Raw genomic sequence first — 13,912 nt, 5'->3', positions numbered from 1 at the left:
AGTGACCTGGGGCTGATGGTCCACTGATAAGCCAGGCAGAGAAGACTCAGGATGATTCTAAATAAAAAATGGAACTGCCTTGGTTGAACTCCAGAACCTGGCTCATCCGTCCTGATTTGCTAGCTGTCCTGATTTGCTAGCTGTTGGGTAAGTAGAAGGACAAGAATACTTTACTCCAGTATCACATTTTACAGGTAGGTATAGTTGTGGTCGTGGCTCTGGATACTTTGTGGCCTTAAGATGCTTGTTTACACTTACAGATTCTGCCATCAGATTCTATTTACCCCTGGAGCCTCTCACGTAACTATGGCAAGTTAATGAAAAAGATGTGAAAAGGTCAAAAAGCCACACTCTCAAAAGAGGAATTCAAAATGTCTATGTTGATATCTCACAATGCAGAAAATGCCTCCTGTTGGTTTTCTATAAATTCTAAATCCAAAGTCCGGCCCTGCCTTGTAAATCCCAAGCAGAGGTCAGCCAGACCTTATTTGCAAATTCTAGGTGAAATCAACCTCACTCTGCATTTTTGGGTGTTACAGCAAGTAAAGTGAAATCAAAGGAGAGATTCCCTCATAGAGGCTGCTCTAGAACATTCTAAATAATAGTTAACCTTAAAAAAGCTGACACGACATGAACAAAAGCAGACAGTTTATTTGGGTCAAGCTGAAGGATTTTAACTTGAGACGAAATATTCAAGTTGCCTGGAACCTACACTTTGATTAGCAGCACTTACAAGTGGATTTGTAAAGGCAAAAAAAAAAAAAAAAAAGGAACAGTGAGTGCTCACTGATACAAAATTGGTTGTGAGAAATTCTTATTTATGTAAAGAAATAACTTTAATAATTGATTGGATATACATCAAGGTTAAGGATATGGAATGTAGTGTCCAGAGTGGAATTAGTTTAATTTATAGCTACTTGTGGCAACAGTGAACAGTTTCAAGAGATATATAGCTGAAAAAAAAGGGAGAGAAACATGACTGTGCTCTCATTTTAATGTCTCTCTGAGTTTGATGCCTAAAAGGACTTGCATTCCTCAGATAAAAACTTGTTTTTTCCGTCTCAATTCTCAAGACCTAGATTTAGAATTTGGAGCTGCAAATTCAGGCCCTGCATGGGTAAAGTAGCAGCAATATTCAAGGTAAATGTTACCTGAACATTTGTGGGCATTTTAGCATGAGGAAGGAGGGAGAAATGGAGATTCTCATGTCTACAGGTCTACTCAATGCACATATTTTACTGATTGGGTTTCGGTGACAGATGGTCACTGAATCAGTTTCAAGTCTGAAGACACAAGTCATCAGAAGAGGTAAAATGGTTAATATCTGACCTACGAAGTTTGTAGACATCCGGTCTAGCCTCTCTAAAAGTGACTGTAGAGGATGATAGATACCAAGTAGGCAGAGACACAATTCCACCTGCATATTTAGGGGACAGCATGCACTTCACTGCACAATTGTGCATTGACTGGAAGCCAAAAAGGCCCATCTAGAGTAAAGCTTAGTTGGTACCTTATGTGTTTACATTATGTCTGGTAATTCTAGACTGGGTTTGGAAAATATAATTAAAAGCAAAATTTTCTTTAGCCCCAAAGGAACTCCACAATAACAGAACAGAAAGAAAACTGTTTTATGATACAATTACATGTGAATGTGACATGCATTACAGTCAATTTGCTCAAGAGATTGCAAAGACAGAAAGACAATCACCATAATTCGTCTACAAGTAGAATTTACAGCACCATGTCACACATAGTTCATCCTAAATTCACCTGGTAGTTGGGAAGGCCATCCATGTATGCTAAATGGTTATAATCAATGAAAAAATAAACTTTTCACATCTTCATGACTGGAGGTAGTTGTGCAACTTGAACCCCAGTGTCTGGTGAAGGTAGGCTTTGACTCTTCTACAAAAATTGTTGATTCGGGTGCTATCATTTTGGCTATTTAAATTTTAAAGTAATAGCTCTCTACTTCCCGAGCATTGGGCTTGAGTACTCCTGTTTCCCTCTCCTGGTGGCTAGTGTATTCTCTTGACCCCTACCATCTGCCACTGAGGCACGGCCCACAGCACAGGGCTCACAGTTGGAAACTCACATCTTAGTTGAATCCCAATTGCCACAGCAGCACTCCGGTGCCACATCAGATAGTGAAGCCTGAGCAGCAGGAGGAGAGTCTGCAGACCTCCTGGGTAGAATTGCACCTTCACAATAATAGAAAAAGGAGCAGTGTTTCAGCCTGAGTTTTTATTTATAATGGTGACATGAAAAAATACTGCCGGGTTTTAGCATGACTCCAGATAGAGATAGCTCTCAGAGTTCTCACTGTGACAGCCCACATCTTTCACAGATACCATTGGATACTAATAGGGTTTCTGAAACAGACACGCAATGCATTCAAGAGAAAAACAGCTCTTGTTCTGAGAAAAATTATATTGAGAGAAAAAAGTTAAAATGTCTTAAGAAAAAACTGAGATTGGATATAAAATTGATCAAGTCAGCCAGAAAATACCTCCCTAACAAGAATTTCTCTCCAAACACCCGAAATGCATAGCTACTCTCAGCAAGAGAAACATGAGCATTATTGAATAAAGGGGGCATATTCTCAGCAGAATTTTTTTTTTTTTTTTTGAGATGGAGTTTCATTCTTGTTGCCCAGGTTGGACTGCAATGGTGTGATCTTGGCTCACTGCAACCTTTGCCTCCTGGGTTCAAGTGATTCTCCTGTCTGAGCCTCACAAATAGCTGGGACTACAGGCATGTGCCACCACACCCGGCTAATTTTGTATTTTTGGTAGAGACAAGTTTTCACTATGTTGTCCAGGCTGGTCTCAAACTCCTGACCTCAGGTGATTCACCCACCTTGGCCTCCCAAAGTCCTGGGATTAGAGGCATGAGCCACCATGCCCAGTTCTCAGCAGAATTTTAAAAGATTTATCTTCCATCTCTGCTGCTCTCTTATTTCCTAACCATTGAATGTGAGATCTACATTGGAATATATCTGACAGCTTCCACCAGCACTATTTTATAAAACATTGAAATCTGTGTTAATATAGTAGAATATATTAGAGCTTGCAACATAGCTAACTGGAGAGCTATTATGGTTTTTGGGTAGCCATATCACCTGTGTTTATTTGTTCCGTAATAGCAGCATACTAATTTGGTAAAATATGACGCTAAAATTATGCTTACCTATAATTATTACTATTGGATAAATTAATAAGCATGTCAGACTAATATCTACTGTAACAATTTAATGGTAAATTTCTTTGGATATCAGATATACATATATGACTAATTTTATGTACTTGTCAGAAGGTATGTAAGATTTTAAAAAATTATCTGAACTATAATTCAGTTAAAACACTGTATTTCAAAAGTATGAATAACAATATTAAAATAACTAAGGAATTCAAAGTAAACATTGTGGCCTTATATTCATACTATTGTAGAAAATACTGTTTAATTTATATGAATGCAAGTTGTCTACAAACACTACACATAACTGCACTAACTGTACTGAAGTAACCCAAGTACAACAGACTCCGCTGTTCAGTTTATACACTGAACTCTTCTGGCTTTTGCAGTGTAAGTATGTCAGCCTGCAAATAATCATCTTGGATAATCAGGTTTCTGCCAAAGAACTTACTCAGTATCTTTTAGTCTATATTATTCTGTATTGCTAAATTTATTCTGATCTTCGTGCTCAACTTTTTAATGCTCTTGAAATGAAGTTTACTCTGAACAAATCTGTGTCTAGTTTAAAGACTAAAGATAAAAAAAAAATAATCTTTTGCCAAGACAAAAAGAAAGCAATGAATCTCAGGTCCCAAATAAAGACAATTCTGAGTCAAAAAGAATGACAAAAGGTTTGTTTCATTGTTAATATGATTTACATATATTTCAAAAAGCAGAAGAAATATATACACATAATCTAAACCTTTTTTTAACAATCAGCAAGTTATCCTCCCTTATTTTCACATATGAGAATAAAGCCTCTTGTTGCAAATTTATATTTTCTCTTAAAACAGCCAGGTCTCTGGACAAGTTCTTGAACTCTTGGACATCTGAATTTTGCACACTGTGTGCACTTGAAAGGACATTTATGGGGGGGAAAGCAGAAGAGAGAAAGGTGTTATAAAAAAATCCATGGGTTCACATGAATAAAGCAAGTTCTTAGAGACCTATGAAGAGACTTAGAATCTGACACAGTAATAATCAGAGACTACATCTCACAGGCACTAACGGACAGATCACTGAAGAAAAAAATTAACAACAATATTAGGACCTGAACTCAACACTTGACCAAATAGTCCTAATAGACATCTACAGAACTCTTCATCTAAAAATACCATAATACACATTCTTCTCATTACCACGTGGCACATACTCTAAAATTGACCACACAATCAGAAATAAAACTATTCTCAGCAAATTCAAAAATCCCAAAATGATGCAAACCATACACACAGACTATAGCTTAAGAAAAATATAATTCAATACCAATAAAACAACTGGAAACCATACAATTAAATAAAAATTAAATGGCCTACACTTGAATAACCTTTTGGTAAATAATGAAATTAAAGCAGAAACCAAGAAGTCTTTTGAAACCAATAAGAACAAAAATACAACATACCAGAATCCTGCAATACAGCTAAGGCAGTATTACAAGAAAAATTTATAGCATTAAATCTTCACATCAAAAAGTTAGATCTCAGTTTAACAACCTGACAACATAAACAAAAGACTGAGAGCAGCAAAAGCAAATCAGCCGCTAAGCTAGCAAAAGACAAGAAATAACCAAAATCAGATCTGAACTGAAGGAGATTTAGACATGAAAAACTACAAAAGATCAAGAAATCCAGGCATTCAATCTATTTTTTTAAAAAAAGGTAAATAAACGACTAGCTAGATTAATGAAGAAGATACAAATAAACACAATTAGAAATGAGAAAAAGATACATTACCACTGACCCCACAAAAATATACTGAAGTCTATGAATATACTATGCACGTAAGCAAATATAAAATAAAAAATATATATATATACTGAAGTCTGTATGAACATACTATGCACATAAAAAAACAAAACAAAACTCTAGAAGAAATGAAAAAATTCTGGAACAAATACATCCTCCCAAGACTGAATACACACAAAAACATCAAAGCCCTAAATAGATAGATAAGCTCAAACAACTGAAAGAGTAGTAAATAACCTACCGATCAAATGAAGCTCAGGACCAGACATATTCACAGCTGAATTCTACCAGATGTACAAATAGAAGCTGATATTATTTCTACTAAAACAATTTCAAAAGATTAAATTATTTCTACTAAAACAAAACCAAAAAATTAAAAAGAAGAAACTCCTCTCCAACTCATTGTGTAAGAACAGCATCATTCTGATACCAAAACCTAACAGAGAAAAAACAAAACAAAAAAAAGGCAACTTCAGGCCAATATCCTTGATGAACATTGATGCCAAAATCTTCAACAAACGGCTGGGCCTGGTGGCTCACACCTGTAATCCCAGCACTTTGGGAGGCCAAGATGGGCTGATTACCTGAGGTCAGGAGTTCAAGACGAGCCTGGCCAACACGATTAAACCCCATCACTTCTAAAAACACAAAAAAATTAGCTGGGTATGGTACCACACAACTGTAAGCCCAGCTACTCAAGAGGCTGAGACAGGGGAATCACTTGAACCTGGGAGGCAGAAGTTGCAGTGAGCCAAGATCACACCACTGCACTCCGGCCTGGGTGACACAGCAAGACTACATCTAAAAAAAAGAAAAAAAAAAAGAAATCGTCAACAAACTACTGGCAAACCAAATCCAGCAGCTTATCAAAAAGCTAACCCGCTGTGATAAACTACGGTTTATTTTGGGGATTCAAGGTTTGTTCAACATACACAAATCAATAAATGTGATTCATCACATAAACAGAATTAAAGAGAGAAACCACAAGACTATCTCAATAGATGCACAAAAGGCTTTCAATAAAATTTAACGTTTTTCACGTTAAAAACCCTCAACAAACTAGGCATTGAAGGTACATACGTCAAAATAGTAAGTTATCTATGACAAACTCACAGCCAACATACTGAATGGACAAAACCTGGAAGCATTCCTTCTTGATAACTGGCACAAGACAAGGACGTCTTCTCTCAACACTCCTATTCAACATAAAATTGGAAGTCTTAGCCACAGCAATCAGGCAAAAGATAAAAATAAAAGGCATCCAAACAAAAAGAGAGAAAGTCAAACTATCCCTATTTGCAAACAACATGATTCTACATCTGGAAACCCATATACTCTAAGCAGAAAAGCTCTTTAAACTGACAACTTGAGGAAAGTCTCAGGATACAAAAGAAATGTACAAAAATTAGTAGCAACCCTATATATCAAAAACATCTAGGCCAAATCTGAATGGAAAACACAACCCCATTCACAACTGCCACAGAAAAGAATAACATATCTAGAAATACAGATAACCAGAAAGGGAAAAGATCTCTATGACAAGAATTACAAAACAATGCTTAAAGAAGCCAGAGATGATACAAACAAATGGAAAACCACTTTATGCTCATGAATAAAAAAGATCACTATCATAAAACGGTCATACTGCTGAAATAAATTTACAGATGTAATGCTAATTTAATCAAACCACCAAAATATTTTTTAACAGAACTAAAAAAACAATTTTAAAATTCACACGGAACCAAAAAAGAGCCTGAATAGCCAAGGCAATCGTAAGCAAAAACAACAAAGTTGGAGGCATTACATTACCTGACTTCAAACTATACAACAGGGCTACAGTAAACCAAGCAACATGGTACTGGTACAAAAACAAACTCATAGACCAATGCAACAGAATAGGGAGCCCAGAAATAATGCCACACACCTAAAACCATCTGATCTTCAACAAAGGTGACAACAGGAATGTGGGAAGAACTTCCTATTTAATAAATGGTACTGGAACAACTAGCTACCACTATGTAGCAGATTGAAATTGGATCCTTTTATAACACCATATAAAAAAATCAACTCAAGGTAAATGAAAGACTTAAATGTTAATCTGAAAAATTATGTATATAAAAAAAGAAACCCTGGAAGGTAAGAAGTGCCATTCTAGACATAGAAACTGGCAAAGATAATGAAGATATCAAAAGTAATTGCAACAAAAGCAAAAATTGACAAATGGGACCTAATTAAACTAATGATCTTTTTCACAGCGAAGGAAAGTATCAACACAGTAAAGTGACAACCTACAGAATAATAGAAAATACTTGCAAACTATGCTTCTGACAAAGGTCTGCTATCCAGAATTCATTAGGAACTAAAACAAGTTTACAAGAAAAAAAAAAAAACCTCACTTAAAAGATAAAAACATTAAGAAGATGCTTGTCTTCAAAAGAAGACAAACATGTGGCTAACAAGCATATAAAAAAATGCTCATCACTAATCATTACAGAAATGCAAAAGAAAACCACAACAAGAAATCATCTCAAACCAGTGAGAATGGCCATTATCATAATTCAACCATTGTGAAAAGCAGTGTGGTGATTCCTCACTAAACTAAAAACAAAATTACCATTTGACCCAGTAACCTCACAATTGGGTATATACCTAAAAATATACAGATGATTCTATCACAAAGACACATGCACAATCACGTTCATCGCAGCACTATTCACAATAGCAAAGACATGGAATCAGCCTAAATGCCTATCACTGGTAGACTGGATAAACAAAATATGGTATGGTTATATGATGGCACATGCCTGTAATCCAGCACTTTGGGGGCCGAGCCAGGTGGATTGCCTGAGCTCAGGAGTTTGAGACCAGCATGGACAACATGGCAAAATCCCATCTATAAAAAAAAAAAAAAAAAAAAAAATACAAAAAGAAAAATTAGCTAGGCATGGTGGCACAAGCCTTTATTCTTAGCTACTTGGGAAGCTTAGGTAGAAGCGGATAGCTTGAGCCTGAGAAGTTGAGGTTTTAGTGAGCCAAGACCACACCACTGCACTCCAGCCTGAGAAAAAGAGTGAGACCCTGTCTCCAAATATAACAAAACACAAAAAACTTAATAAAAACAAAATATGGGCCAGGTGCAATGGCTCACACTTGTAATCCCAACACTTTGGGAGGCCAAGGCGACGGATCATCGGAAGTCAGGAGTTTGAGACCAGCCTGGCCTACATGGTAAAACCCCATCTATACTAAAAATACAAAAATTAGCTGGGTGTTGTGGCACACACCTGTAATCCTTGTTACTCGGGAGGCAGTGGCAGAAGAACTGCTTGAACCTGGGAGGTGGAGGTTGCAGTGAACTGAGATCATGCCACTGTACTTCAGCATGAGTGACATAGCGAGACTCCACCTCAAAACAAACAAACAAATAATGGTACATAAACATCATGAAATCATGAAATCCTGTGTGGCCATAAAACAAAACAAAAAAACAAAACAAAAAAAAAAGATTATGTCCTTTGCAGCAACATGGAATGAAGCTGGAGATCACTATTCTTAGAAAACTGATGCAGAAACAGAAAACCAAATGCATGCTATTATTTATAAGTAAGAGCTAAATAACAAGAACAAATGAACACAGAGGGGAAAAAAAGAAACTGAGGCCTAGTTGAGGATGGAGGGTGGCAGATAAAAGGGTCAGAAAAAGTACCTTTTTAGTGCTATGCTTAGTACTGCAGTGACAAAATAATCTGCACACCAAACTTCCATGACACAATTTTAGCTGTACAACAAACCTGCATGTGTACCCCTGAACCAACCAAAAATAAAAGTTAAAAGAAAAAAAAGTCCCTGGGTTAGAGAGACTGCAATGCAGGTGGACAGACTGGTCTGCGCAATAGATAGTGGCTCAGGTGGGGCTGTGCAGGGAGATAAGATTATGAACACGTGGTCGACAACCCTAGGCTGGTGGAGAAACAGGTCGCTACTGCAGATTCAGTGTCTGAAAACAGAGATATGCCAGGAGACTTGTAGATACTTTTGTAGGTTTTTGGCCAAAAAAACCACTAGGGTCAAAAATGCTGTGGTAAAATTCCTGAGGGTGGTGCCTTGTCCTGAGAGGGGTGTGGACACATCAATGTCTAGTGTTTGTGAGTGGGTGGAAATCCTCTGCTGGCAGCTTTCGCAAAAAGGGGTTTGTCATCAGATCTCTAAGTTTTCAGTCCTCTGTCACCCTGGGAGGAGATCTGAAATCAAAGAACAAGGGGCAGTGTGACAGCCTGTGTAGAGGAGAGCAGAGCCTCCCATTCCCAGACACCTAGAGTTTCATTCCAGGCCAGAAGTCTGTGCTATTTTTCTTCTGGCACCAAATCTGCAGAGTTTGATGAACACCAACAATTCTCCAACATCAACTCATTGTCTAACACTTGAATTCTGACACCACCCAGAGTCAGCATAGACCCTGATTCAGGGCTCAGTCCCACAACACTGTCCTCACTGCAGATGCCAGTCACAAACTCCATGGGCTCATCTATGCTTCTGACCTACTGTTTAAAAGTTGGGGACTCCCATAACCTTTTTGAAATTCAGTAACCCGATAGAGTTACTCACAGAACTCAGCAGAACACTGTAGTTATATTTACTGGTTTCAAATAAAATATACAACTCCCAAAAAGCCAAATGGAAGTATAGAACCAAGAAAAGAGGTGGGAAAAGATGAAGCACATAGACAATAAACAGCTGTGATTAATAAAATTCTCTATCCTCTGTGTTCGCCAGGAACACTTTATGAAAAGACTCACCCTTCCCATTATGACTTAGATGGTGCTCTCTTTACTTACCTAATACACAGCCAGGAAAACACTCGCATATTTTCTTCTTTTTCTCATTAAAAAAGCAGCTGAATTTGTCTTCAGTGATCAACATAAAATATTTCTTAATCAAAATTCACTTAAGTTTATTTTCTTCCCACAGACTCCTGAACTCTGAGCTATGCTCAGTCTGAGCCACCATACAACCTCATTTTATATCCCTCCTAAGAACACACTGACTTCAGGGTAAAACATTCTCTGATCTAAAACCTGATTATTTCAACCTTCATTTAAACATTCCCCTCACCTTTTTTCTAAACTTATTTTCTTATCCTTAGGAAAAAAAGCCCTTTTCTGCCTAATCTTTGCAATCCTTAAAGATCTTATAGTTGGTACTTCCTCCTGTTGCCATACTCCTTTGGAATTCAATTTTTTTTTTTTTTAACTTACATGTAACTGGTTTAAAACCTCTCAAAACTGCCTCAAAACAGTAACAATTTTATCTTCAGTAAGACACTCCCAAACCCTTTCTATCTTAAACTTAACTGCATCTGCCTGTGGGGCCCCAGCTTTGCAGGGCTCTGTAGCTTCTCTCACTATGGAGGCTTCTTCCACCACTGGGGTAAGCAGGCTGGGACATCTGCAGGAAAGGCTTTCCAGAAGGAACTAACTGGGCCTATAATAACCTCCTTTTGCTCGCTCAAAATTAACCTCAGTTTGCAGTCATTGGGCTCAAGCTTTAATTACCATGTCAGAGTCATTCACTTAGTTTTTGAAACTAAGTGTTTGAAAAAATCCAGCAAAATGATGCAAAAACATATAAGAAAATTTTAAGGTGCTTGTATTTTGTACCTCAGTAAGAGAAAGAAAGGTATTTATTTCTTTTGGACAATAAAGTATTATTTTACTTTTTGTATTAAAAATCATGTGGTAAACAGTTATATGGGAACACTTCTAGGAGGTACCAAGTTTCATCACATAAAATTTAGCATTAAACTCAAAAATCGAAATAACAGGATATAGAACAAAGATATTTACTTTAGCAAATTCACCCTGCAAAAAAAGAAACTGATGTTTTCACGAATCTATGTAACTCCCCAATTATCTACCACATTTGCTTGTGGAAATATATTAATTCTCTACAGCCGAAATGGAAGAACAATTTTTCTTCTTTTTTTTCTCAGTAGCTAACATTCTAAAAGCTAGATGGAATTCTGTTTGAAATCATTCAGCCATAAAGAACACACCAGAAGGCTGGGCACAGTGGCTTACACCTGTAATCCCAGCACTTTGGGAGGCCAAGGCAGGCGGATCATGAGGTCAGGAGATCGAGAGCACCCTGGCTAACAAGGTGAAACCCCGTCTCTGCTAAAAATACAAAAAAATTAGCTGGGCATGGTGGTGGGCACATGTAGTCCCAGCAACTCGGGAGAGTGAAGCAGGAGAATGGCATGAACCTGGGAGGCAGAGTTTGCAGTGAGCTGAGATCCCACCACTGCACTCCAGCCTGGGTGACAGAGTGAGACTCTGTCTCAGCAAAAAACAAAACAAAACAAAACAAACCTGAGAAAACTTCTAAATTCACTCTGAGAAAAAGGTGAATGAGAATTTTCAACAAATATATAATTACGTATTATTTTCTGAAACTCACATTTTTTATGCCCTTTGTAAATATTTTCTTACCTTTCAAGCCCTACTAATAAAATGCAATTTACAGTTAAAAAACTGAGGTCAGCCGGGCACAGTGGCTCACACCTGCAATCCCAGCACTTTGGGAGGCCAAGGTGGGCAGATTACTTGAGGTCAGAATTTTGAGCTCAAACAGCCTGGCCAACATGGCAAACCCCCATCTCTACTAAAAATACAAAAAGTAGCACTGCAGAGATTGCACCACTGCACTACAGCCTGGGCGACAGAGGAAAACACTGTCAAAAAAAAAAAACACACACACACACACAAAAACCTGGTCAAAATAAGTGAAGAAATCACTTAATCATTTCAAGGTACAGATATGTCTGACTCGTGTGTCAAGTCAGGCCATCCAATTACTTTAGAGATTCTCCCACCCCATCCTGTTCACTTAAGTGCTCAATAATCATTCTCTCAGGAGACTCTGAACAAACTCTGCCCCAGTGAGTGCCCCAGGTATATTTCACTTTGCAAGTTCTTGCACCATCTCACTGGGATCAGTTTTTTTTCTTTGTCTTTGGAGTGCTATTTTATTTCACAAACTTTTTACCATTTTTCTATCACTATTTTTCTGTCCCCTAAGAGAATCCAGGGGCAAAAATTATTTTGGTTTCCCCTTCACTACCAGCATCTGATTGTCTGAACAGCAACGCGTCTCCAAGAAATGGAAGCTGGGTTGGGTAAAGACAATATTAGTATCTCAAGGGGGTAGCTTTCCAAAAAAACAGCGCACCAGAAGATGCCTCTCAGTCAAAGGGCATTCACCTGCTCTCTTGAGAGGCTCCACTCCATACCTCAGGTTGTCTTAGGGGAGAAAATGACCCAGGAACTGATCGATATTCACTAGACACTCTCGCAGACATAGCCATGGCGGGTATCCTGGTTTTTCCCCAGACAGTACTGAATCTCAGGTCCAAGAAAAAATTGAAGGGTAGCTGAGGACACATCTCCCTATAAAGTTTCCAAAGGGAAACCTTGACCCAAAAACATTCTGGTATCTGTGTCTGGGGAAAACAGAAGAAAAAATATTTACAAACAGAAAACAAATTTTTTTAAATGTGCCATCAAATGCTTTGTCAAAAAAATGATTAAAACAGGTATCAAAATGTACACTAAAGGACAAATAGTTGATAATATGAATAAGGGAGGGGAAATTGGCATTTGGGAATGTCAGAAGGAAGTGGAAATTAAGTATTTTACTGCAAGCCAGAGTCAGGCTGGAGAAATAGGGGATGGGGGATAGACTTGAGGCCCTGCTTGGGACACATGTGAAAAATGCAATGAAACAGCAGTTCCTTGTGGGGTGTGCAAATAATTAAGTGGCTGGCAGTTAGATTGAAGAGGTTCTAGTTCCTAAATTCTACTTTTAAAAAACCTAATCCGGCCAGGCGCGGTGGCTTACACCTGTAATCCCAGCACTTTGGGAGGCCGAGGCGGGTGAAACACGAGGTCAGGAGATCGAGACCATCCTGGCTAACACCGCGAAACCCCAGCTCTACTAAAAATAGAAAAATTAGCCGGGCGTGATGGCGGGTGCCTGTAGTCCCAGCTACTCGGGAGGCTCTGAGTCCGGAGACTGGAGTGAATCCGGGAAGCGGAGCTTGCAGTGAGCCGAGATCGCGCCACCGCCCTCCAGCCTGGGCCACAGAGCCAGACTCCGTCTCAAAAAAAAAAAAAAAAAAAAAAAAAAGTTAAGGGGGCGTGGTGGCGCATGCCTGTAATCCCAGCTACTTGGGAGGCTAAGTCAGGAGAATCACTTGAACCTGGTAGGCGGAGATTGCAGTGAGCCCAGACGGTGTCACTGAGCTCCAGCCTAGGCGACAGAGTGAGACTTTGTCTCAAAAAAACAAACTAATTCAAATGCACTTTTTGTAAATTACTATATTGGGGAAAAAAATTCAGGCTTAAGAAACTATAAACTGCCAATTAATCTCTGACTACATAATCAAGAAATTTCCATCTTGATAGTACAAACTAAGAAACTACCTAACTGTACCTAACCAATTACTGAATTTGGTTTTCTTCATTATGCGCCTTATAAAACTCTTCCGTCAAATCCCTTCAATAGACCATAAACTACAACCCATAGCTGGGTGCTCTACAATTTTGGAATCACTCTTTGGATAAATTCTTTAATATTTGTGCGCTGACTTCCGCAAATTTTTAATAGGAAGAAACAGGAGCTGGGAACCTCACGGACCAAAGCTCTTTCCATTCATGAACCCACACGCGGAGTCAGGATTCTCCTCTGACGACCCTCCCATGGTCCCTGCACATAAGGGAGAGACTCCGCGCTGCGGGTGCAGAGCTGCCCCAAGAGGTCTCCAGGCCAGGGCACAGTCATAGCGCAGGTTAGAGACAGGACGCCCGGGGGCCGGGTGTCAGCGCAGCCGCCATCTTATGGCTGAAGCGGACTGAGGTGGAGCTAGGCAAGGACAA

At 38.7% G+C, this 13,912-nt stretch overlaps 1 protein-coding gene across 1 annotated transcript in view; it reads right to left on the bottom strand.

The window, feature by feature from the left end:
• Positions 1 to 12,342, bottom strand: part of LOC106995638 (zinc finger protein 728-like) — a 56,687-nt gene extending 44,345 nt beyond the window's left edge. The window contains exon 1 of the mRNA XM_077979898.1: positions 12,268 to 12,342. Within this exon, the coding sequence (XP_077836024.1) occupies positions 12,268 to 12,342 (75 nt within the window). The remainder of the gene's footprint in view (positions 1 to 12,267) is intronic.
• Between the last annotated feature and the right edge of the window lie 1,570 nt (positions 12,343 to 13,912).

This window comes from Macaca mulatta, chromosome 19 (assembly GCF_049350105.2).
Source record: "Macaca mulatta isolate MMU2019108-1 chromosome 19, T2T-MMU8v2.0, whole genome shotgun sequence".
Classification (NCBI taxonomy): Eukaryota; Metazoa; Chordata; class Mammalia; order Primates; family Cercopithecidae; genus Macaca; species Macaca mulatta.
The sequence above is the reverse complement of the archived record's forward strand: the minus strand, read 5'-3'. Positions and strand labels throughout refer to the sequence as shown.